At 38.0% G+C, this 21,924-nt stretch overlaps 5 protein-coding genes and 1 pseudogene across 7 annotated transcripts; 1 reads left to right on the top strand and 5 right to left on the bottom strand.

The window, feature by feature from the left end:
• Positions 1 to 114: 114 nt before the first annotated feature.
• On the bottom strand, positions 115 to 1,900 carry LOC111007306 (Galactose mutarotase-like superfamily protein). The gene is made up of 5 exons (XM_022279622.2): positions 1,539 to 1,900; positions 1,364 to 1,413; positions 1,152 to 1,275; positions 961 to 1,059; positions 115 to 887 (listed from the first exon to the last, which is right to left on the bottom strand). Exons 1-5 carry the CDS (start codon positions 1,705 to 1,707, stop codon positions 262 to 264), a joined length of 1,068 nt encoding a protein of 355 aa, XP_022135314.2. The 5' UTR covers positions 1,708 to 1,900; the 3' UTR covers positions 115 to 261.
• Positions 1,901 to 2,734: 834 nt separating this feature from the next.
• LOC148210545 (ABC transporter A family member 7-like) lies at positions 2,735 to 5,198 on the bottom strand. 2 transcript variants are annotated; one of them, XM_088125011.1, is made up of 8 exons: positions 4,998 to 5,198; positions 4,778 to 4,887; positions 4,610 to 4,694; positions 4,360 to 4,488; positions 4,164 to 4,269; positions 3,959 to 4,047; positions 3,541 to 3,854; positions 2,735 to 3,111 (listed from the first exon to the last, which is right to left on the bottom strand). In XM_088125011.1, the coding sequence occupies exons 1-7, from the start codon at positions 5,040 to 5,042 to the stop codon at positions 3,555 to 3,557; spliced, it is 864 nt and encodes a 287-aa protein (XP_087981137.1). In that variant the 5' UTR covers positions 5,043 to 5,198; the 3' UTR covers positions 2,735 to 3,111; positions 3,541 to 3,554. The 2 variants fall into 2 exon arrangements, with proteins under 2 accessions (XP_087981137.1, XP_087981136.1); XM_088125010.1 differs by lacking the exon at positions 2,735 to 3,111 and having other exon boundaries at positions 3,239 to 3,854.
• A 225-nt stretch (positions 5,199 to 5,423) lies between these two features.
• Positions 5,424 to 8,038, bottom strand: LOC148210544 (ABC transporter A family member 7-like). Its single transcript, XM_088126094.1, has 8 exons — positions 7,999 to 8,038; positions 7,786 to 7,905; positions 7,559 to 7,683; positions 7,365 to 7,418; positions 6,911 to 7,069; positions 6,562 to 6,724; positions 6,353 to 6,478; positions 5,424 to 5,806 (listed from the first exon to the last, which is right to left on the bottom strand). Exons 1-8 carry the CDS (start codon positions 8,036 to 8,038, stop codon positions 5,424 to 5,426), a joined length of 1,170 nt encoding a protein of 389 aa, XP_087982220.1.
• A 103-nt stretch (positions 8,039 to 8,141) lies between these two features.
• Positions 8,142 to 9,800, bottom strand: LOC148210543 (ABC transporter A family member 7-like; annotated as a pseudogene). Its single transcript, XR_015791413.1, has 4 exons — positions 9,418 to 9,800; positions 8,614 to 8,995; positions 8,436 to 8,515; positions 8,142 to 8,312 (listed from the first exon to the last, which is right to left on the bottom strand). The product of XR_015791413.1 is annotated as an ABC transporter A family member 7-like (transcript).
• Positions 9,801 to 9,952: 152 nt separating this feature from the next.
• Positions 9,953 to 15,064, top strand: LOC111025757 (ABC transporter A family member 2). The gene is made up of 16 exons (XM_022303648.2): positions 9,953 to 10,450; positions 10,917 to 11,148; positions 11,258 to 11,427; positions 11,531 to 11,716; positions 11,805 to 11,900; positions 11,978 to 12,178; positions 12,282 to 12,440; positions 12,542 to 12,775; positions 13,042 to 13,159; positions 13,249 to 13,325; positions 13,414 to 13,503; positions 13,633 to 13,776; positions 13,856 to 14,125; positions 14,212 to 14,292; positions 14,416 to 14,595; positions 14,701 to 15,064. Exons 1-16 carry the CDS (start codon positions 10,085 to 10,087, stop codon positions 14,953 to 14,955), a joined length of 2,859 nt encoding a protein of 952 aa, XP_022159340.1. The 5' UTR covers positions 9,953 to 10,084; the 3' UTR covers positions 14,956 to 15,064.
• Positions 15,065 to 15,572: 508 nt separating this feature from the next.
• Positions 15,573 to 21,626, bottom strand: LOC111025758 (ABC transporter A family member 7). The gene is made up of 18 exons (XM_088125009.1): positions 21,388 to 21,626; positions 20,659 to 21,040; positions 20,467 to 20,546; positions 20,200 to 20,344; positions 19,804 to 19,923; positions 19,581 to 19,705; positions 18,942 to 19,100; positions 18,592 to 18,754; positions 18,386 to 18,511; positions 18,193 to 18,276; positions 17,702 to 18,063; positions 17,253 to 17,453; positions 17,033 to 17,142; positions 16,862 to 16,946; positions 16,612 to 16,740; positions 16,413 to 16,518; positions 16,205 to 16,293; positions 15,573 to 16,090 (listed from the first exon to the last, which is right to left on the bottom strand). The coding sequence occupies exons 1-18, from the start codon at positions 21,463 to 21,465 to the stop codon at positions 15,791 to 15,793; spliced, it is 2,844 nt and encodes a 947-aa protein (XP_087981135.1). The 5' UTR covers positions 21,466 to 21,626; the 3' UTR covers positions 15,573 to 15,790.
• Positions 21,627 to 21,924: the final 298 nt, after the last annotated feature.

Genomic DNA, 21,924 nt, shown 5'->3' with positions numbered 1-21,924 from the left:
TATTAGGATTAGATCTCCATCAATTGGAAAACTTTTAAAATTAAACTAAATATGGTTGAAAAATTAAATAAAATTAAACTTTGGTTAGATTTTCATCACATCTGAATGATCTCATTCAAATTTTGAGAATTTTCTCAAAGAAAGTAATCCCAAATAGAAAGATTTAAAAGAACAAAAACAGAATAATATTATCCAATCACACGAACATTAAAAAGGAACGGCAACAACATCATGAATCATGGGTATGGGCCCAAATCCAAATCAACCGGAATGAATAGTGAACCTATAAAGCATGACATGATGGTACGTCTCCCCAGGATTCACAATCTGCGAAGGAAAATTCGGATGGTTCACAGAATCCGGAAACCCCTGCGTCTCCAAGCACAGCCCCGCGTACTTGCCGTACACCGCCCCGCCCTTCCCCTTCACGTCGTGCAGCATGTTCGACGTGTAGAACTGAACCCCCGGCTGGTTGCTCCACAGCTCCATCCGCCGCCCCGAAGCCTTTCCCCGCACGTCCGCCACCTTCTTCAGGTGCTGCGTCTCCGCCTCGTCCACCACGTAGTTTATGTCGTACCCGCTCGGCAGCTCCTTTATCTCGCTCCCGATCTCCCTCAGGCTCAGGAAGTCGTACGGCGTTCCGGCCACCGCCGTTATCTCTCCGGTCGGGATCAGCTCCCCGTCCACCGGAGTGATCTTCGACGCAAGCAGCTGGATCTTGTGGGACAGAATGTCGCCGCTCGCGTGCCCGTCCAGGTTCCAGTAAGCGTGCTGCGCGATGTTTATTGGGGTCGCTTTGTTTAGGGCTTTCGCCGCCATTTTTACCCCCAATTTGTTTGTCTCGATGAACAGGTACGTTACGGACACCGACACATCGCCCGGAAACCCTGTTCTTCGTGTTCATTTCCAAATCAAATCCCGATCGTTTCCTCTAAACCAACCTAAAGTTAATTTACAAACCTTGTTCGCCATCGAAACTGTCGTACGTGAATGTAATGTGGCTGTCCTGCACATGGCTCTCCACTTTCCAGATCACATCTCCGAATCCTATCTTCCCACCTGATTGATTCATGAATCACAACACACAACACGAATTTGGTTGAGAATACAGGGAGAGACTAGCTAATTAGTTAAAAGGATTGATTAATTACCATGGAGCAAGTTTTTCCCATCATTGGCAACGAGTTTATAGACGACGCCATTGAGTTCAAACTGAGCTCCTCCGATTCTGTTCGCCACACGTCCAACAATGTTCCCAAAGTATGTCGTATCATTCTGCAAATAAATCAATTCAATTCAATGCACACCCTGGTTTTAAAATTTCCTGATCTTTTATAGAAGAAGAAGAACAGAATTATCTCACTCGAAAATCGTCAATGTTGTCAAATGAAAGAACAACATCATCCAACTTTCCTGAAACAGATCGAGAAATCAAATTACCAATTACATATATATATATATATATATATATATATATGATGATGATGATGATTGATTAATGCGTTGGATGCAAATGGTATAGAATCAATTCAACGTACCATGTTTGTCAGGGAGAATAACTGAGAGAATGGTTGCACCATAATTGGTGAATTTAATAGAGAAATCTCCTTTCTTCAACTCGTAAGTTCCGATTTGATCAGATCCATTAGCAAACAAAATGCCTGCAAAAAGTGATAGAATAAAGATCAATGGGACAGGTTTCGCCATTCTTTTGCCCCACTGGTTCAAGTAATTGCAGGTGTTTTTGCTTGTTTTTGAATGTGAAAACCCTCAGCATATTTATTTGTATAGAGAGATGAAGATAATGGAGAGAGAGCAGAGAGAGAGATAAGTTTGTTGGGGTTTTTTGATTCTGTTAACTATTTTGTAGACAATGATAGAAACAAAATCGAAACAAAATCGTATTAGAGTTGTTTTTTTCCCCCTTAAAAAGATTGGATTTTTAGTTGAAATTTGACCTATTCTTTCGCATCCTTTTATTGTTTTACTTTTTTACAATTGCATTAACCATATATGTCCCACAAAAGATAAAATACTTACCATATATGCTGTTTTTGCTATATATCAACAAGCTATTGTTGGCCAATTTTAACATGCATCAACCGATTAATACATGTATTCTATAATAAAAAACGAAACGTCTTAAACTTGAATTTCCACGTGTCTTTATTAAACTCTAGACTTAAAAGTTTGAGTTATATATTAGATAATTTCTTAAAAGATAGAAATATTTTTGTCAAAGCGAGCATAGTTCAATGGTAATTGATATATATCTCAAACCAAACTCACACGTTGTACTAAAAAAAGATAGGAATATTTCTTTCATTGTTTCAATATTTCATAAATTTAAATATGATATTTATTAAAAGAAATTTTTGATATGATAATTTAAGAATTAAAAAAAAAAGATTAGGAAGGCTGGATTTTAACTCATGTGTTTACTCTTGATTTAAAATGAGGATCGGGAAGAAATCGAAATTACATTGTGGAATGGGAATAATAATTTTTCTAATATTGTGTGTTTACTAAGGTTCACACATGAGTGTACTGTCATGATCGACTTGTGATTATGTTTAAATTAAGCGTGATCTTGTTCTTTTTAAAAAAGTGGGTCCACTAATTTAGGAATGATAGTAGTCGTCCTTTTTAATATCTTTTCGAAGATAATGTGGGGTATATTGCATAATTTTATAGAATGATAATTTCAATTAAGTGTCAATTAGAGGATGAAAAACGACGTGACACGTGGACCAATAAGAGTTAGTTCGACCATAAAGCTCACCTCAACCATAAGAGCTAGTTCGGTCATAAAGTTCACCTCAGCAATAAGAGGTACCTCGACTCTGAAATACCTCCTTAAAGCTTGACCACGAAGTACCTCAGCCAAAAAGATATAGCTCGATCAATAAGGATAGCTATATCACAAAAACACTCAACCATCTTTCCGATAATACGACGTGATTTACGAGACAGTTGTAACCACTCGTCAGCCGTTGTTGGAAGCTCAATGCCTATAAATAGAGTCGATCACCTCACCTTTCTGCAAAACTATTATCTTTAGAGCAATAGCTATTTACTTTCTCTACGCAGGTTCCTTCGTAAGTCAGCCACCTAAGTTCAAGCTTCACAAAATTGGTCATTTTCGAGATCAAACGGTGTGCATTATGATCATGTATGTTTTGAATGAGAAAAGTAGCAGCAAATTAAAATGCAACATCCAGCACGAAAGCAGCAAATATATAAAAATGCATTTTTTTAGATCACATATTTATTATAATCAATCCTTCCTTGAGTGGTTGATAATCTAAAAATAGTGTATATGAGTGAACACTCTTGGATCTAATATGAGAAAAAGGATTCATGAAGAAGACCAAACTGCTACTTTATTAACCTCCTGCTATCTGACCAATATATTTCTAAAATTAAAAAAGGAAAAAAGTACAAATGCTGTAGAATCATATGAACTATACAGAAACTAACATATTACAAACATATACATAAAAGACAAACATGAGCATGAGAATGGAATGAATGGGAGACCTGATGGAGGAGAATCATGAAAGTACATTGAACGCTTGTGCTCCTCGAGCAACTTTAATAAACACATCCTCTAATGTTGTGTCAGCCAGACCCCAAGCAAAGACTGTGAACCTACTCTTTGCATTTTCCACTGCTTGGAACACGTCCCCTATTCGGACCTCGTGTTTCGGCAATTCGAATTTCTGAGTTCCCGATATGTGGTAGATTTTGCTAGCACCGGGAGAGAGATGCTTCACCATGTTCTCCACATCTCCGTCGTGATTTGCAGAGGTAGTCATTGTGAACACATAAGATCCTCCATATCTACCTTTCAGCTGTAAAACACAATTCAATCAAGACTCATGTCACAAAATCAAAAGCTGATCAGATAATTGGGTTGAGGATGTGTTGGAGCTTTTTTGGGACATAATTCAAGTACCTCCTTTGGATTTCCTATGCATTGCAAGCTACCGTCAACAAAGATTCCTAATCGGTCGCATAACACCTCTGCCTCTTCCATGGAATGTGCTGATGATACAGGAAAATGAGGGTGGTCAATATCAGTATCTAAAGGAAGATTGAAGTCACAAGTTTTTGGAAGCTTTCCAGTTTGAAGACTAGTAAAAGATAAATTGAGTTCATACTGGTAAGAATTATAGCTCGATCCTGCTTTGCGCGTTTCACAACATTCCATAAACTGTTTCTCGAAGCTGGATCAAGTCCAGTGCTCGGCTCGTCCATGTAAACGACCTTGATAAAGTTGCAATGGAAGGTATTAAGATTAACAAATGAACTCAAAATGTTCTCATCAGATTAGTAAATCACACAACAGGAACTTACTTTTGGGTCCCCAATTAGTGAAATAGCAACACTAAGCCTCCTCTTCATTCCCCCACTGTACTTCCCGGCTTTTTTGTCTGCAACTCCTCCATGGTACAAGTTGACACCTTTTAAAGACTCTTCCACTGCCTGTGCCAATAAAATGGAGTTGGAAAATATGAACTCACAACTTTTAAAAATAACAATCATAAACGAGTGACCAAGACCCTTTTACGGTTGATCTTTTCAAGATAAGAGTGTAGTCCCTTACTTCAGTTAGCGCAGAGCCTCGTAGATTCTTCAGTCTGCCATAAAAGAGCAGGTGCTCTCTTCCGGTGAGTTGTTCCCACGGCAAGCTACATAGTTGAACAAAAGAATAACATTTTTATGGTTTAGTCTCGCAAGACGATATCCAGACTGCAAGAGACTTCAAGCTTACTCGTGCTGTGGACATACTCCCATGCTGGTATATATCATATCCATATCGTTCCGTATATCCAGACCTTCGACAAATGCCGTGCCAGCAGTAGCCTTTGTGAGGCCAATCATCTACATGAATCCAAGCTAATGAATATAGTAAAATGGAACAATAAATATGAACTAGAAAATTCTAGATAAAACAGTAAGTGTTTTGTGATCACTTGAAGATTTAATCTTACCATACTGATAAATGAGGTCTTGCCCGCACCATTCGGACCGAGCATGCCAAAGCACTCCCCTCGAGGAACAGCAAGAGATAACCCTTTTACAGCAAACTTCTCAGGATTCCCATCTCTTCCCGGATAGACTTTTTTTAGGTTGTCACACACAATGGCCTGACCCTCATCGGGTTTGACTAATTACTGTTCAACCTTCTCCCTCTATGGAAATAAAACAGAATTGTTGTCAATGTTACCTTCAAAAATTGTTCGAATCATGTATAAAATTTAAGCAATTAATCACTAGGAACAACTAGTCAATATGTAAATCTCTGGCAGTATGATTGTAACAGAATTAATTTATCAACTGAAGCCCAAGAATCCGTTATTTTCTCCAATCTCGGAGTTTGAATCAAGAGCAGAAGCAGACTGAAATCTAATTATGACTCAAGAATGGAAAGAAGTTACCTCTTGAATGACATCAGGTTGTTCCATCTGAACAAGGACTTTGGATCCTTGCTTCCGCAAACTTGGCAACCAAAAAGATGAGGCAGCTTTCTTCCGAAACCTTCTCAAGAAAAATAGATGACTTTTCCCACCACCAGAGGATGAAATTTGATCTACATAGTATGCAACCAAAAATACCAACAACCACTCCACAACCATGATAATCATGACCTCTCGCATCCCGTTAAAATCGTCACTCAAGTTCCCCCAACGCATTCCATCAGTCCCCATAAAGTTTCCATCGAAGGAATACTGTGCAAACTCGTATAATCCACGAAACAGAGCAAAGCCAGGGTATAACTCCATGGCTATAATCCAGCCATCTAAATTGTAGAAAATTAGTTCATATTAAGTTTATAGAACTGGCAGACAGGAAGCAAGCATTTTAACAAGATAATCAATATGCCGGCCAATAATCATAGCAAATACCGCTACATTTGGCGAACTCCTTTTCAGCTTACTTGGAAATGATGGGTCTTCAAGAAAAAACTGGAAAAGGAAGCCACCTAAGAGCCCCGTTCCAAATACAAATATGTATGCTATAACTGTATGACATTTGTTGCAGAACAGAAAATAGGGGTAAGTAAACTGTCCTCGTAGAATCAAAAGGGACAAGTAAATATGATAAAATGGAGTAATTTTCCTCAGTTTTTTCATTTATTCCATTGATACATATATACAAAATACTTCAATGTTTGCCTAAACTAATAAGGAAATAAAAAAAAGAAGGGAACATAATAAACACAATAGATACAATACACAATAATATCTTATCAAAATATGCATTATCTGAGGTAAGTAAACTGTCCTCATAGAATCAAAAGGGACAAGTAAATATGTCTTTGCCATCATAGGATTAAAGTGTATACCTGCAGCAGTCCTGACATTAGTAAACCAAGCTGCTGTTAGAAAGGCCAAAGAAATTTGCAAGTTTATATAGAGGAAGTAAAACACAACTTGGATGCTGTAGTCATTCAATGTGAAAAATTTTAACCCTGCAAAGATATCAAATTATTAAGCAAACAGCAAACCAGCAACAATAATAGTCTAAAGAGTAGAGAAGATCAGAAGATGTTACCTATAACTGAGCCAAATATCACAAAACATAGCATGTAAATGGCAGAAATTGTGAGGAAATATGCATAAGAGATCAACCAATACGGCCCATCACCAAGGCCGTGCATTTTCATCATGATTATCAGCTTTTGCTGTTTCTCGTAAACCAGCGATGTCAACACGACCTAGATTAACAGGCATAGTATCATAAAATACTGAAAGAGATAACAGCAACATTAAGAAAGACAATTCACACATTTATAGAACATTCAGATTAAAGGGTGGTGGTTCAAGAAATTCTCTTAAGGACATGCATTTCAAATCATCTCTTGGTTTTGGATAAAGACGAGACAGAATCCACAGAATCTTACAGGGAAAAGCTGCAGAACGACCCAAGTAAAGAAAAGAGTGCCAAGCAAAGAAGATAAATCGAGCTCGAGTTTGGATGCCTGCTTCGGCATTTCTTTGACGAACTCAAAAGGAATTTCAGTGCCTTGTCCTTGCAAAAATTTAAGGTAGGCATTGGTTGCCTGTGGAACCATCAAGAATCGGTGTTATATATCATACCTTCTCCTCTAGTGCAATTAAAAGAGAGGAAGAGAGAGATAGGGTGAATAAGAGGATATGAAATTGCAAAGGACAGTTTTGTAAGAAGCTTTAATCATTGTGTGGATATTCTACAAACTTAAGATTCAGGATATTGTTTACCAATCATTTGCAATAAATTTAGTACCACCAGACTCTAGCTGTTGTGGAAGCAGAAATTTTTATGAAGGATGCAAGATTGTTCAAAAGAATTGAAGATCAAGATAGGAGACTAGAAACCGAGAAGTACTTCTGAAACTCATGTGGGTAAGTGTAATGCCAAGAATTATCAGCCTACATGACAGTTAAAAAATCATGATAAAGATCCCCAATTTAGCGACATAAAAATAAAATCCTAGTCTCTAATCTCTAAGCCAAAACCATTAAAAATAAAGGTGATACAGATACAGAAGTGGAATTGTAGACTAGCCTACCAGATTCACTGAGCGTGGAACACGCAGTAATGCCGGAAAAAGATTTCCCGAGTCATTTTTAAAACTTGAATTGTACCAAATGCTCACATTGAAGTTATTGGCGTTTGAGTTTAAGAAATCAAAACCTATAAAAAGAACGAAACTGTGAACTCTAACATAACACCCAAAATAAATTAAAAAACGAAAGCTACTATATCAATGTGGAAAAACATAACAAGTAAATCCACCTGCAAGGACTTCATTAACCTTCCCCTCTGAATTTCCTTTATGAAATCCCTTATATAGCTCATCATTGATCACGGAGGAACTGTCGCGCCACAATTGTAAGCCTTGAACACATCTAACTTCTACACTCAAAAAATAAGAAACAAAGACCAATGAAATACATAGGACTATTCCAATAGTACACTCTTTTTTCTTCTTCTTTTCATGTTTTGTACGTCTGTACATGTCTGTGAGTGAACTTTTATTATAACCCATTGTCCAATCATGAGTAGTTTATACTAGCTCGAACTCAGCCTTCTAAACTTCTGTTTTTGCCTACAACGTAACCAAGCCATGAGAAGAAAGTTGAAAAATATATCTAAAACAACGAGAAAAAGCGCTTACCTTGAGGCTTTTCGGCTCATAATACAGGAACAAAAACAGTCAAAGAAGAGTTTCTCGTGCACTTAAGTTGCACATTGTACAAAGGAAGATTTGAAGCAAAAGCTGGCTCCAGAAAATTGTCATTTTCAGTCATCGACCTCGAGCCCTGGGAATTAAAAAACCCGAAAAGGTTGAGCAGTTCAAGATAGAAGATGCTGAGCACACAGACTAAGAAGTAAGATCAAAATGAAATACTGTAGGAAGAGAAGGAAAAAGATTAACCACTTACCAGCACATTAGAAGCTAGACTATCTGAAATATTTTTGGAATTCAGATTGAATGAATTTGTGAACATGCTTCCAAGCACAACTGACAAAAACAAAGAGACCAAATTTAAGTATCCGTGAAGAAATAAAGAAGATGGACGAATTCAACTGCAAGCACAGAAGAGAGATAGATGAGCATACTTTCTCCAAGAGATTTGTTAGTTCCAGTGACTAGTACAGTGGCGGGACAGGACCCAGTTCGCCTACACGACTCGTCTGGTAAGTCTGTGAATGGATTAAAATCGGTTCTAACAGCACGAAACTCGTGAGCAGGCATTTGCAACAAAGGAGGCCATTCAGGTGGGCTTGGAATTGGGCAACTGGAAGCTTGTTCCAGAGTTGAAAATTGTACTCCACAGACTTCCTCACAGCGGCCATCTCCATTAGTATCAATACAAGTACAACCACATCCGTATTTGGGCTTGTCCAATTCACTGTCGATTATCGATTGCATAAGCACAAGCATGATACACAGGACGAGTGGGAACAAAATTAGCCGAACATTCGTCATCATATTTCGTTTCTGAGGAGGGAAAAAGGGTGGATTTCACAGTTAGATGTCATGCAAAGAAATAACAGTTACTTCGGTAAATCCCATCATATGAATATTGCAATATTCAAGAAAACAAAAAAAAATATATATTTTCCGTCGAGAAGATCAAGAGACATAAAGAGATTTAAAATATATATGGGTTAGTTCTCTCATATGAATATTGATATCGTATAGCCAAACAAAACAGTAAAATAAGATTCAACCAAGATTGGGGTCGAAACGAATCACTAAGATCCTACATTATTGTCAATTAATTTGGAGATATATATATACACGCGCGAAGAACAAATTCAGAGATTAAAGGACGTTATAATGAAACCCCAGAATCCTAGTTCCGTGGCTTCAGAAAGAAAAAGATATCAGAAACAGAAATTAATAAATATTAGAAAGACCTGATATGTCAAGTTCTTTCTGAGAAGAGTATCGGCTTGGGTCCAGAAGGTGGCCTGACCTAGCGGATGATCCGCCATTGATACCCAAAAGACCAAAGAGCTTCAGCACCACTTTCCAAACGAATAAAACTACAAATCGGAGCTTTTTTTTCTTTTCCTTTCGAGCTTCTTAAAATTGTTAGTACTTCCTCTTCTTCAAGCTTGGCTCCTCTGTTTCGCTAGTCGACTTCGGAGTTCGGACAACAGAAATGGAGCATTTCCCCGCCATATATGCCTTTTCCCCGTCACTCAGCAGCATTTAAAATATAGTGGTCATTCATGTGTCAAGCTGAAAAAATATGCCTAAAAACTCCCATTTTTTTCGAGTGGTCAAAATCTGAAAATAAAGGAAAACATTGCACATCAACGTTTTGACCTCGGAAAAAAAAAAAAAAAAAAAAAAATGGCACATTTCGTAAATCCAGTGAATCTGAGCACCAATTTTCGAACCCAACTCCTCCTATATATCCTCTACGGTTTGTATTTGTAATGAAACTTGGAAGTGAAAGCGAGGCATCTTAAGATACAACTGAATTTCAGCTGCTTCCTTGATTTTGATATTCCATAATTCACAGATCCAAAGAAGCAGAGAAAACAGAGCGAAGAGCTACACTAAGATCTGGAAATCATGGAATTAAGAAGCGGGTTTCCGCTTCTACTCCAGCAATTTCAGGCGCTGTTTAAGAAGAATCTCTTGCTTTCATGGCGGAGCAAGTGGGCTACTTTTCTACAGCTATTTTCCTCTCTCTTTTTCATATTCCTCATATTCTGTATTCAGAAAGCCATGGAGGCTCGCTTCAGCTCCTCCACTGCCATGAGCGATGTTCATCCTGAACTCCAGGCTAACCCTCCCATCCCGCCTTGCGAGGACAAGTACTACGTAAAGCTTCCTTGTTACGACTTTGTGTATAGCGGCAGTTCAAGTGCCAAGGTTCGTGACATTGTCGGAGCTATAATGGCCAATAATCCCGGCCGACCCATTCCTCCAAATAAGGTGCGTCTTCAAAATTCGACTTCTTACAATGCTCCTTTGAATTCCTAATTGCGAGTCTTCTTTGTAGGATTAGTGGAGATTGGGATTTTCCAGAAGAAATATAGTACCCTGATTATAAACATTATATTTAACGTAAAAATATTTACTATTAATCTCATCATGCCCTGCTTTCTTCTTGGGTTTGGAATTATAAGTATTAAAGATAAAATGGTGTTTCTTCTTGGGTTTGGATAAAATGGTGTTTTATGTTTTTTTTTTTTAAAAAAAGAAAAAGAAAAAGGAATCTGAATTGCATACTACAATTCAGTGTCATTTGGGAGTTGGAAGATAGTGAAATTGTCAAAAGGATTTAGATAATTGTTTTTCTTTCTTCAAATATTCAGATGTTCTGTACTTTTTGTTCTCAAGAAATGAGAATGGGAATCCTTACATTTAGATAGACTTTTTATACATGGCCAAATGACAGGTTCGATCATTTGGTACACCTGCTGAAGTAGATGAATGGCTTTTTAACAATCCCATGACTTGCCCTGGCGCCTTGCATTTCACACAAAGAAATGGGACTGTGATTAGTTACGGTATACAGACTAACTCAACTGCTGTGGCAGAGAGAGGGCACTATGAAGACCCCACCTTTAAATTTCAGATTCCACTTCAGATTGCTGCAGAGCGTGAAATTGCTCGATCTTTGATTGGGGGTAATAAGCTTAGTTCAGTGCTTGAGTTACAAAATTCATTTCACTTCTTAGAAATAATAATCTTACTCCCATTTCTCCCCGCAATGTTGTATTTTTTTGTGCCATTCAGTTCCCAACTTTAGCTGGATTATCAACTTCATGGAATTTGCACACCCTCCAGTGGACAACTTTTCTGCAGTGAATACTGTTGGGTCAACATTTTTCCTAGCCATTGCCATGTTTGGTTTTGTTCTTCAAATTAGTTCCTTGATCACAGAAAAAGAGCTCAAACTTCGTCAGGTCTATGTTCTGGAATAATTAACCATACCAGAATTATCATTTTCTGTATCATTAACTTTCTCTTAGTCTCTAACAAAACCTTTCCCCCTCAATTTCTATGCAGGCAATGACGATGATGGGTCTGTATGATACTGCATATTGGCTGTCATGGCTCACATGGGAAGGAATTACCACACTTATTGCATCTCTTTTCACGGTTCTATTTGGAATAATGTTTCAGTTTGATTTTTTCTCTAAAAACAATTTTGCAGTTGTGTTTCTCGTCTTCTTTCTCTTCCAACTCAATATGGTATGATGGTTTCCTGCAGTGGTCCTTTTTCCTTAATTTTTTTCTTCTTTTTTCTAATCTTACTCCCTTCAAATGATTTTTATGTTAGGTTGGATTTGATTTTCTGTTATCAGCCTTTATAAGCAAGTCGTCTTCATCCACTACTGTGGGCTTCTCCATCTTTATCGTTGGATTTCTCACTCAGGTAATGATGCACTTTTCTCAAACTCTATGTAAACAGTAAATAACTTCACAATAACTAAATCGCATTTTTCCATACAGCTTATCACTGCATTTGGATTTCCTTATTCATATGACTTTTCAAAGTTCTTTCAAATCGTCTGGTCCTTTTTCCCACCTAATCTTCTAGCTAAAGCTCTTTCTCTGCTCTCCGATGCAACTTCCAGCCCAGCAGGCCAAGGAATCAGCTGGAGTAGACGGATGGAGTGTGCTCCAAATGATACTGAATGTGTCATAACTTTAGTATGTTATCAATTTAATGCCAAATTAATAGGCTATAGGCCCGGCACTAGTCATAACAAGACCTCAACTTTGACCTTTTTTTTTGGATTTCTGGTTCTGACAGAATGATATTTATATATGGCTTATGGGGACATTCTTCTTATGGTTTTTCTTGGCCATCTACCTTGACAACATTATACCAAATGCAGCTGGTGTGAGAAAATCGGCCTTTTACTTTTTAAGGCCAGGATATTGGACAGGGAAAGGAGGAAGTAAATTGAAGGTATTAAAATTTGGAAACTACATGTTTTCTACTCATGGCTTTCCCCTGGAGTTCAATTCAATTTTAACTAGCAATTTCTGTTTTTCCCTTTTTCGATAGAGGGTGGCATCTGCAGTTGCTTGGGCACACTTCCAGTACTGGAGCCTATTACTCCAGATGATGAAGATGTCCGTGAAGAGGAAAACACGGTGAAACAACAACTTTCAGATGGAATAATGGATTCAAATGTCGCGGTTCAAATATGTGGCCTTGCAAAGACCTATCCTGGAGCTTGGAAGACCAACTGTGGTTTCTGCTGTAAATGCAAGAAAACTCCACCTTATTATGCTGTCAGGGTAAAAAAACTCTTTCAATTTTTTGGTTGACGTTGGCAAACTGAACATGAAGCATAACTTTCTGGACATATCAAATGATCTTATAATTTTGTGCAAAATGCAGTTATGCTCTTTTGGTTTATGGTTTGAAATTTTGACTGCCACATGACTTATGCGATGTGGTTATAGTATCAATGAATAATTTGTAACTTATAAATGCCCTGCTTCAACTATTTTGTCATCAGCATATCAATGGTGCAATAATATAACGCTTAAATGAGTTTCAGGGCTTATGGGTGAACTTTGCAAAGGATCAACTATTTTGTCTCCTTGGACCAAATGGTGCTGGGAAAACCACAGCAATCAGTTGTTTGACTGGAATTACACCAGTGACTGGTGGAGACGGTAATGTGATCTCAATCAAATTCTATTTGATGGACATAATATCACTGGATTGAAGGGAATTACTAATTGAGCCATATATCACTTGACAGCATCAATATACGGATATTCTGTTTGTGACTCTGTTGGCATGGCAAACATTCGTAGAATTGTTGGTGTTTGTCCCCAGGTGATTTATCTTGAAAATTTTATCAATGTTTTTCTAAAGATCCTCTCTGAAAAACTATGTGTTTGTTTGGATTTTGTGTATGTCACAGTTTGACATCCTGTGGGAAGTCTTGTCTGGGAAAGAACACCTCCATCTTTTTGCTACAATAAAAGGCCTCCCACCATCTTCCATAAAATCTGTATGTAATTCTCTAAACAAGTTCTGTTATATCGAAGTCAGACCAATTACACTTTACTACATTCATAAATTCAGAGATTGTTATATGTTTTCAGTATTCTCACCTACAGATGTGCATTTAATCAAATAGATCGCAGAGAAGTCATTGGAAGAAGTAAGACTCACTCAGGCTTCAAAGATGAGAGCTGGGAGTTACAGTGGGGGAATGAAACGTCGATTAAGTGTTGCCATAGCTCTTATCGGTGATCCGAAGTTGGTCATCTTAGATGAACCGGTATGCTAATTTAAGTATAACCCTTGGAGATGAGTTTGATGTTCACACAAACTCAAAATCTTTCTAAACTTAAATGCAGACAACTGGAATGGATCCAATAACAACGAGGCACGTATGGGATATCATCGAGGGTGCAAAGAGAGGGCGCGCAGTTCTTTTAACAACTCATTCTATGGAAGAAGCTGATATCTTAAGTGACTGCATCGGAATCATGGCGAAGGGAAGGCTCCGTTGCATTGGAACCTCAATCAGGTTGAAGTCGAGATTTGGTGCTGGCTTTGTCGCCAATGTTAGTTTTGCCAATACCAAATCGACTGGCCATGAAGAAATTAAGCAGTTCTTCAAATCTGTATGTTCAGAAAACTAAACTGATCTTAAATTTCCCTATATTATATAAATGTTCTAATTTTAACTGAAATCATGCTATAATGATAGCGCTTGGATATTCTACCCAAGGAAGAGCACAAATCTTTTCTAACATACATCATTCCTCATGACAGAGAAAAGCTTCTGACGGTAACCATCCTGACTTCTACTCTCTCGAACTTTATTTAATTAGTTAAGACTAGAGAGGATGTCATGAATTAATTTTGGCACCCCGTTAAAATCACATTCTTACAATTTACGATGTTGGAGCAGAGATTCTTTGGTGAACTTGAGGAGAGAAAGGGAGAGCTTGGAATATCTGATATCCAACTCAGTCTTACAACCCTTGAAGAAGTTTTCTTGAACATTGCAAAACAGGCAGAGCTGGAAAGTGCTGCAGCTGATGGAACTATGGTGTCTCTAACTCTAACTACATCTGGCCACATTGTTAAGGTAAACCCAATAAGCTTTGCATCTGCCTCTACCAAAGTGGAACTATGGTTTTATCAATATTTTTGCCTTTTAGGCAAATCATTTGATGATTCTATGACATTACAGATACCAGTAGGATCTAGATTTGTGGGAATTCCAGGGACAGAGACTGCAGAGAATCCAACGGGGATTATGGTAGAAGTTTACTGGGAACAAGATGACTCCGGTGCCCTCTGCATATCCGGTCACTCTGAAGAAATTCTGGTGCCCCCCAACGTGCAGCCATTGGCTTCCATGAGATCCCTCTCTTTGAGATCAGCTTCACAGAGACATGGCATTGTGTATGATCCTGAACAAGTAGCTGCTTACAATTCTCATTGAACCTACCACCCTTTCTCCTACTTCCATGCTTCCAGTTTTGTAGATTTATAAATTTGGCATGGAAATTTTTGAGCTTGATTCATTTATAAATGGATGTTAATTGTGATTAGACTTCTCGTCTTCTTTCCTCTTCTTCTCCTCCTCACCTTTTCCGGCCAACCTCGCCACCGCCGTCCCGTTGCTCAAGTGACAGCGGTAGTCGTCGCGTCCAGAACTGGGGAGAGAGGCAGAGCAAAACCGCCGCCCTTATTTTCAGGAAAAGAAAAAAAAAACTTTAATTGGCTGGTGGGTGTGGCGTAAAATGAAGACCCATTGCAGAAATTCTTCTGAGAATTATTAATTGCTGAAGATAATTGAAGCGCAGAGGAGGCGACGGTGTGAAAGTGGTGGTGGCGGCGATGGTTGAGATGAAACGCCGTCGCTTCCTGTTGGATTTAAAGGGCAAACCGGCTCCGTGGCGACGCTTCATTCGGGTGTTCCAATAGTTCTTAATTTTGTTGTTAGTTCGACTATGAACATATACACAAATGCATTTTTTTAGATCACATTTATTATAAATCAATCCTCTAAATAGTGTATATGTCTTGGATCTAAGATGAGAAAAGGGATTCATCAAGAAGACTAAACTGATACTTTATAACATCCATTCTATCTGACCAACATATTTCTAAAATTTACAAAAAAAATTGTAAAAATGCTGTTTATCCAACAGGCGTAGAAATAATAATTAATGTAATTTGTACTCACATAATCAACTATACATATAAATTCAACCATATAGATAAAATACAAATATGAGAGTGGTATAAAAATGGGAGATCTGATGAAGGGAGAATCATGAAAGAACATTGAACGCCTGTGCTCCTCGAGCAACCTTAATAAACACATCCTCTAATGTTGTATCAGCCAGACCCCAAGCAAAGACTGTGAACCTACTCTTTGCATTTTCCACTGCTTGGAACACATCCCCTATTTGGACCTCGTGTTTCGGCAATTCGAATTTCTGAGTTCCTGATATGTGGTAGATCTTGCTAGCACCGGGAGAGAGCTGCTTCACCATGTTCTCGACATCTACGTCGTGATTCGCAGAGGTAGTCATTGTGAATACATAAGATCCTCCATATCTACCTTTCAGCTGTAAAACACAATTCAAGTGTATATCAAGATCAGTCATGTCAGAAAATCAAAAGCTGATCAGATAATTAGTTTGAGGATGCGTTGGAGCTTTTTTGGAACATGATTCAAGTACCTCCTTAGGATTTCCTATGCACTGCAAGCTACCGTCAACAAAGATTCCTAATCGGTCGCATAATACCTCTGCCTCCTCCATGGAATGTGCTGATAATAGAGTAAAATGAGGTTTTTGGTCAATATCAGTATTTAGAGGAAGATTGAAGTCACAAATTTTTTACAGCTTTCCAATTTGAATACTAGTAAGACATAAATTAAGTTCATACTGGTAAGAATTATAGCTCGATCCCGCTTTGCACGTTTCACAACATTCCATAAACTGTTTCTTGAAGCTGGATCAAGTCCAGTGCTCGGCTCGTCCATGTAAACAACCTTGAAAAAGTTGCAATGAATTTGGTATTAATATTAACAAATGAACTCAAGAAAGTTGTTGGAAGATTAGTAAATCAGAGAACAGGAACTTACTTTGGGGTCCCCAATTAGTGAAATAGCAACACTAAGCCTCCTCTTCATTCCCCCACTGTACTTCCCAGCTTGTTTGTCCGCAACTCCTCCATGGTACAAGTTGACACCTTTTAAAGACTCTTCCACTGCCTGTGCCAATAAAATGGAGTTGGAAAATATGAACGCACAACTTCTGTAAAGAACAGTCATAAACGAGTGACCAAGATTCTTTTACAGTTGATCGTCTTGAGATAAGAGTGTAGTCCCTTACTTCAGTTAGTGCGGAGCCTCGTAGATTCTTCAGTCTGCCATAAAAGAGCAGGTGCTCTCTTCCGGTGAGTTGTTCCCACAGCAAGCTACATAGTTGAACAAAAGAATAACATTTTTAAGGTTTAATCTCGCAAGATGAAAATATGAAGACTGCAAGAGACCTCAAGCTTACTCGTGCTGTGGACATACTCCCATGCTGGTATATATCATATCCATATCGTTCCGTATATCCAGACCTTCGACAAATGCGGTGCCAGCAGTAGGCTTTGTGAGGCCAATCATCTACATGAATCCAAGCTAATGAATATAGTAAAATGGAACAATAAATATGAACTAGAAAATTCTAGATAAAACAGTAAGTGTTTTGTGATCACTTGAAGATTTAATCTTACCATACTGATAAATGAGGTCTTGCCCGCACCATTCGGACCGAGCATGCCAAAGCACTCCCCTCGAGGAACAGCAAGAGATAACCCTTTTACAGCAAACTTCTCAGGATTCCCATCTCTTCCCGGATAGACTTTTTTTAGGTTGTCACACACAATGGCCTGACCCTCATCGGGCTCGAGTAATAACTGTTCAACCTTCTCCCTCTATGGAAATAAAACAGAACTTTTGTCAATGTTACCTTAAAAAATTGTTCGTCCAAATCAAATCGTGTAAGCAATTAATCACTTGGAGCAACTAGATCAACATTAAGTCTCTGGCAGTATGATTGTAACAGAATCAATTTATCAATTGAAGCCCAAGAACTGCTGTTATTTTCTCCAATCTCGGAGTTCGAATCAAGAGCAGAAGCAAACTGGAATCTGAAAATGATTCAAGAATAGTAAGAAGTTACCTCCTGAATGACATCAGGTTGTTCCATCTGGACAAAGACTTTGGATCCTTGCTTCCGCAAACTTGGCAACCTAAAAGACGCGGCAGCTTTCTTCCGAAACCTTCTCAAGAAAAATAAAGGACTTTTCCCACCACCAGAGGATGAAATTTGATCTACATAGTATGCAACCAAAAATACCAACAACCACTCCACAACCATGATAATCATGACCTCTCGCATCCCGTTAAAATCGTCACTCAAGTTCCCCCAACGCATTCCATCAGTCCCCATAAAGTTTCCATCGAAGGAATACTGTGCAAACTCGTATAACCCACGATACAGAGCAAAGCCAGGGTATAACTCCAATACTATAATCCAGCCATCTACATGGTAGAAAATGAGTTATATTAAGTTTATAGAACTGGCAGACAGGAAGAAAGCGTTTTAACAAGATAATCACCAGTAATCATTGTAAATGCAACTACATTTTCACGAACTCATTTTCAGCTTACTTGGAAATGATGGGTCTTCAAGAAAAAACTGGAAAAGGAAGCCGCCTAAGAGCCCCGTTCCAAATACAAATATGTATGCAATAACTGTACGACATTTGTTGCAGAACAGAAAATAGAGGTAAGTAAACTGTCCTCATAGAATCAAAAGGGAAAAGTAAATATGTCTTTGCCATCATAGGATTAAAGTGTATACCTGCAGCAGTCTTGACATTAGTAAACCAAGCTGCTGTTAGAAAGGCCAAAGAAATTTGCAAGTTTATATAGAGGAAGTAAAACACAACTTGGATGCTGTAGTCATTCAATGTGAAAAATTTTAACCCTGCAAAGATAACAAATTATTAAGCAAACAGAAAATCAGCAACAATACTCCAAAGAGTGGAGAAGAGCAGAAGACGATACCTATAACTGAGCCAAATATCACAAAACATAGCATGTAGATGGCAGATATTGTGAGGAAATATGCATAAGAGATCAACCAATACGGTCCGTCACCAAGGCCGTGCATTTTCATCATGATTCTCAGCTTCTGTTGTTTCTCGTAAACCAGTGATGTCAATACAACCTAGATTAACAGGCATAGCCAGTATAAAGTACTGAGAGAGATAACAGTAACATTAAGATAGATAATTCACACATTTATAGAACATTAGTATTAAAGAGTGGTGGTTCAAGCAATTCTCTTAAGGACATGCATTTCAAATAATCTCTTAGTTTTGGATAAAGACAAGACAGAATCAACAGAATCTTACAGGGAAAAGCTGCAGAACAACCCAAGTAAAGAAAAGAGTGCCAAGCAGAGAAGATAGATCGAGCTTGAGTTTGGACGCCTGCTTCGGCATTTCTTTAACGAACTCAAATGGAATTTCTGTGCCTGGTCCTTGCAAAAATTTAAGGTAGGCATTGGTTGCCTGTGGAACCATCAGAAGAATCGGTGTTATATATCATACCTTCTCCTCTAGTGCAATTAAAAGAAAGACGGAGAGAGAGATAGGGTGAATAAGAGGATACGAAATTTTAAAGGACAGTTTTGTAAGAAGCTTTAATCATTTTGTTGATATTCTACGGACTTAAGATTCGGTATATTGTTTACCAATCATTTGCAATAAATTTAGTACCACGAGACTCTGGATGTTGCGGAAGCAGAAATTTTTATGAAGGATGCAAGTAAGTTTGTTCAAAGGAATTGAAGATTGAAACTGACAAGTACTTCTGAAAATCATGTAAGTGTAATGCCAAGAAATATCAGCCTATATGACAGTTAAAATTCATGATAAAGATCCCAATTTAGCGACATAAAAATAAAATCCTAGGCTCTAATCTCTAAGCCAAAACCATAAGAAAATGACCCAAAAAGGTGATACAGATACAGAAGGGGAATAAAATCCTACCAGATTCACTGAGCGTGGCACACGCAGTAATGCCGGAGGAAGATTTCCCGAGTCATTTTTAAAACTTGAATTGTACCAAATGCTCACATTAAAGTTATTGGCATTTGAGTTTAAGAAATCAAAACCTGTAGAAAGAATAAAACTGTGAATTCTAACATAACACCGAAAAGAAAAAAAAAATTGCTACTATATCAATGTGGCAAAAGGTAACAAGTAAATCAACCTGCAAGGACTTCATTAATCTTCCCCTCTGAATTTCCTTTATGAAATCCTTTATATAGCTCATCATTGATCACGGAAGAACTGTCGCGCCACAATTGTAAGCCTTGAACACATCTAACTTCTACACTCAAAAAAGAAAAGACAATGAACAATGAATATATAGGACTATTCCAATAGACTCTTTTTTCTTCTTCTTTTCATCTTTTGTACGTCTGTACATGTCTGTGAGTGAACTTTTATTATAACCGATTGTGTGGGTTGATGAGTGTGTCTAATCATTAGTATTATGTAATATCTCTGCATCAGCCTTCTCTAACTTCTATTTTTGCCTACAACCTAACCAACCATGAGAATAAAATTGAGAAATATATCTTAAATAATGAATAACAGCGCTTACCTTGAGGCTTTTCGGCTGATAATACAGGAACAGAAACAGTCAAAGAAGAGTTCCCCGTGCACTGAAGTTGCACATTATACAAAGGAAGATTTGAAGCAAAAGCTGGCTCCAGAAAATTGTTATTTTCAGTCATCGAGCTCGAGCCCTGGGCATTAAAAAAACCGAAAAGGTTGAGCAAACAAGATATAAGATGCTGAATACACAGACTAAGAAGTAAGATCAAAATGAAATATTTTTGGAAGAGAAGGAAAAAGATTAACCACTTACCACCACATTAAAAGCTAGACTATCTGAAACATTGTTGGAATTCAGATTGAATGAATTTGTGAACATGCTTCCAAGCAGAACTAACCAAAGCAAAGAGACCAAATCTAAGAGACCAAATCTAAGTATCCGTGAAGAAATAAAAAAGATCAACGAATTCAACTGCATACACAAAAGAGAGATAGATGAGCATACTTTCACCAAGAGATTGGTTAGTTCCAGTGAATAGTACAGTGGCAGGACAGGACCCAGTTCGCCTGCACGACTCGTCTGGTAAGTCTGTGAATGGATTAAAATTGGTTCTAACAGCACGAAACTCGGGAGCAGGCATTTGCAACAAAGGAGGCCATTCAGGTGGGCTTGGAATTGGGCAACTGGAAGCTTGTTCCAGAGTTGAAAATTGTACTCCACAGACTTCCTCACAGCGGCCATCTCCGTTAGTATCAATACAAGTACAACCACATCTGTATTTGGGCTTGTCCAATTCATTGTCGATTAACGATTGAATAAGCACAAGCAATAAACACAGGACGAACGGGAACAAAATGAGCCGAACATTCGTTTTCATATTTCGTTTCTGAGGAGGGAAAAAAGGGGAATTTCACAATTAGATGTCATGAAAAGAAACAAGAGTTACTTCAGTAAATCGGATTTACTAAATCCCATCATATGAATATTGAAGCTTATCAATCTCAGGAATTGAGCTACACTAGTTTGAAAGAAGCAAGCAGGAAGAAATAATCATTTTTTAGCTAAGATTTTTGAAACTGCAACATTCAAGAAAATAATATATGTATATATACAGAAAGAACAACTTCATAGATTAAAGGATATTGTAATGAAATCCAGATCCCAGAATCCTAGTTCTATGGCTTCACAGAGAAAACGATATCAGAAACAGAGATTAAGAAATGTTAGAAAGACCTGATATGTCAAGTTCTTCCTGAGAAGAGCATTTGCTTGGGTCCAGAAGCTGGCCGGACCTAGTGAATGATCCGCCATTGATACCCAAAAGACCAAAGAACTTCAGCACCACTTCCCAAGCGAATAAAACTAGAAATCGGAGTTCTTTTTTTTCTTTGAGTTTCTTAAAATTGTTAGTCCTTCGTCTTCTTCAAGCTTTTGCTCCTCTGTTTCGCTAGTCGACTTCGGACAACAGAAATGAAGCATTTCCCCGCCTTATATGCCTTTCTCCCGTCAATGCTAAATCTCAAATTACGGAATTATCCCTACTCTTCACATAATTTTCGAAAATGGTATGAATCCGGCAGTCTGCGTAGTTTTGGCTCGCTCTACCGAGACTACCCTTGGCGATATTACCAAAATACCCCTGACGCGTCTCTGAAATTCATTAGTCCTTTCCCTCTCCCTTTCAGCAAGAAATGGATATTCCGTCGCAGATAAATATTTAAATCATATCTTTAATTCAATTAATATTTTGGTCAAATGTATCAAAAGAAC

The sequence above is a fragment of the Momordica charantia genome (assembly GCF_013281855.1).
Source record: "Momordica charantia cultivar OHB3-1 chromosome 6 unlocalized genomic scaffold, Mcharantia_2.0 BLBB01000006.1, whole genome shotgun sequence".
Lineage (NCBI taxonomy): Eukaryota > Viridiplantae > Streptophyta > Magnoliopsida > Cucurbitales > Cucurbitaceae > Momordica > Momordica charantia.
The sequence above is the reverse complement of the archived record's forward strand: the minus strand, read 5'-3'. Positions and strand labels throughout refer to the sequence as shown.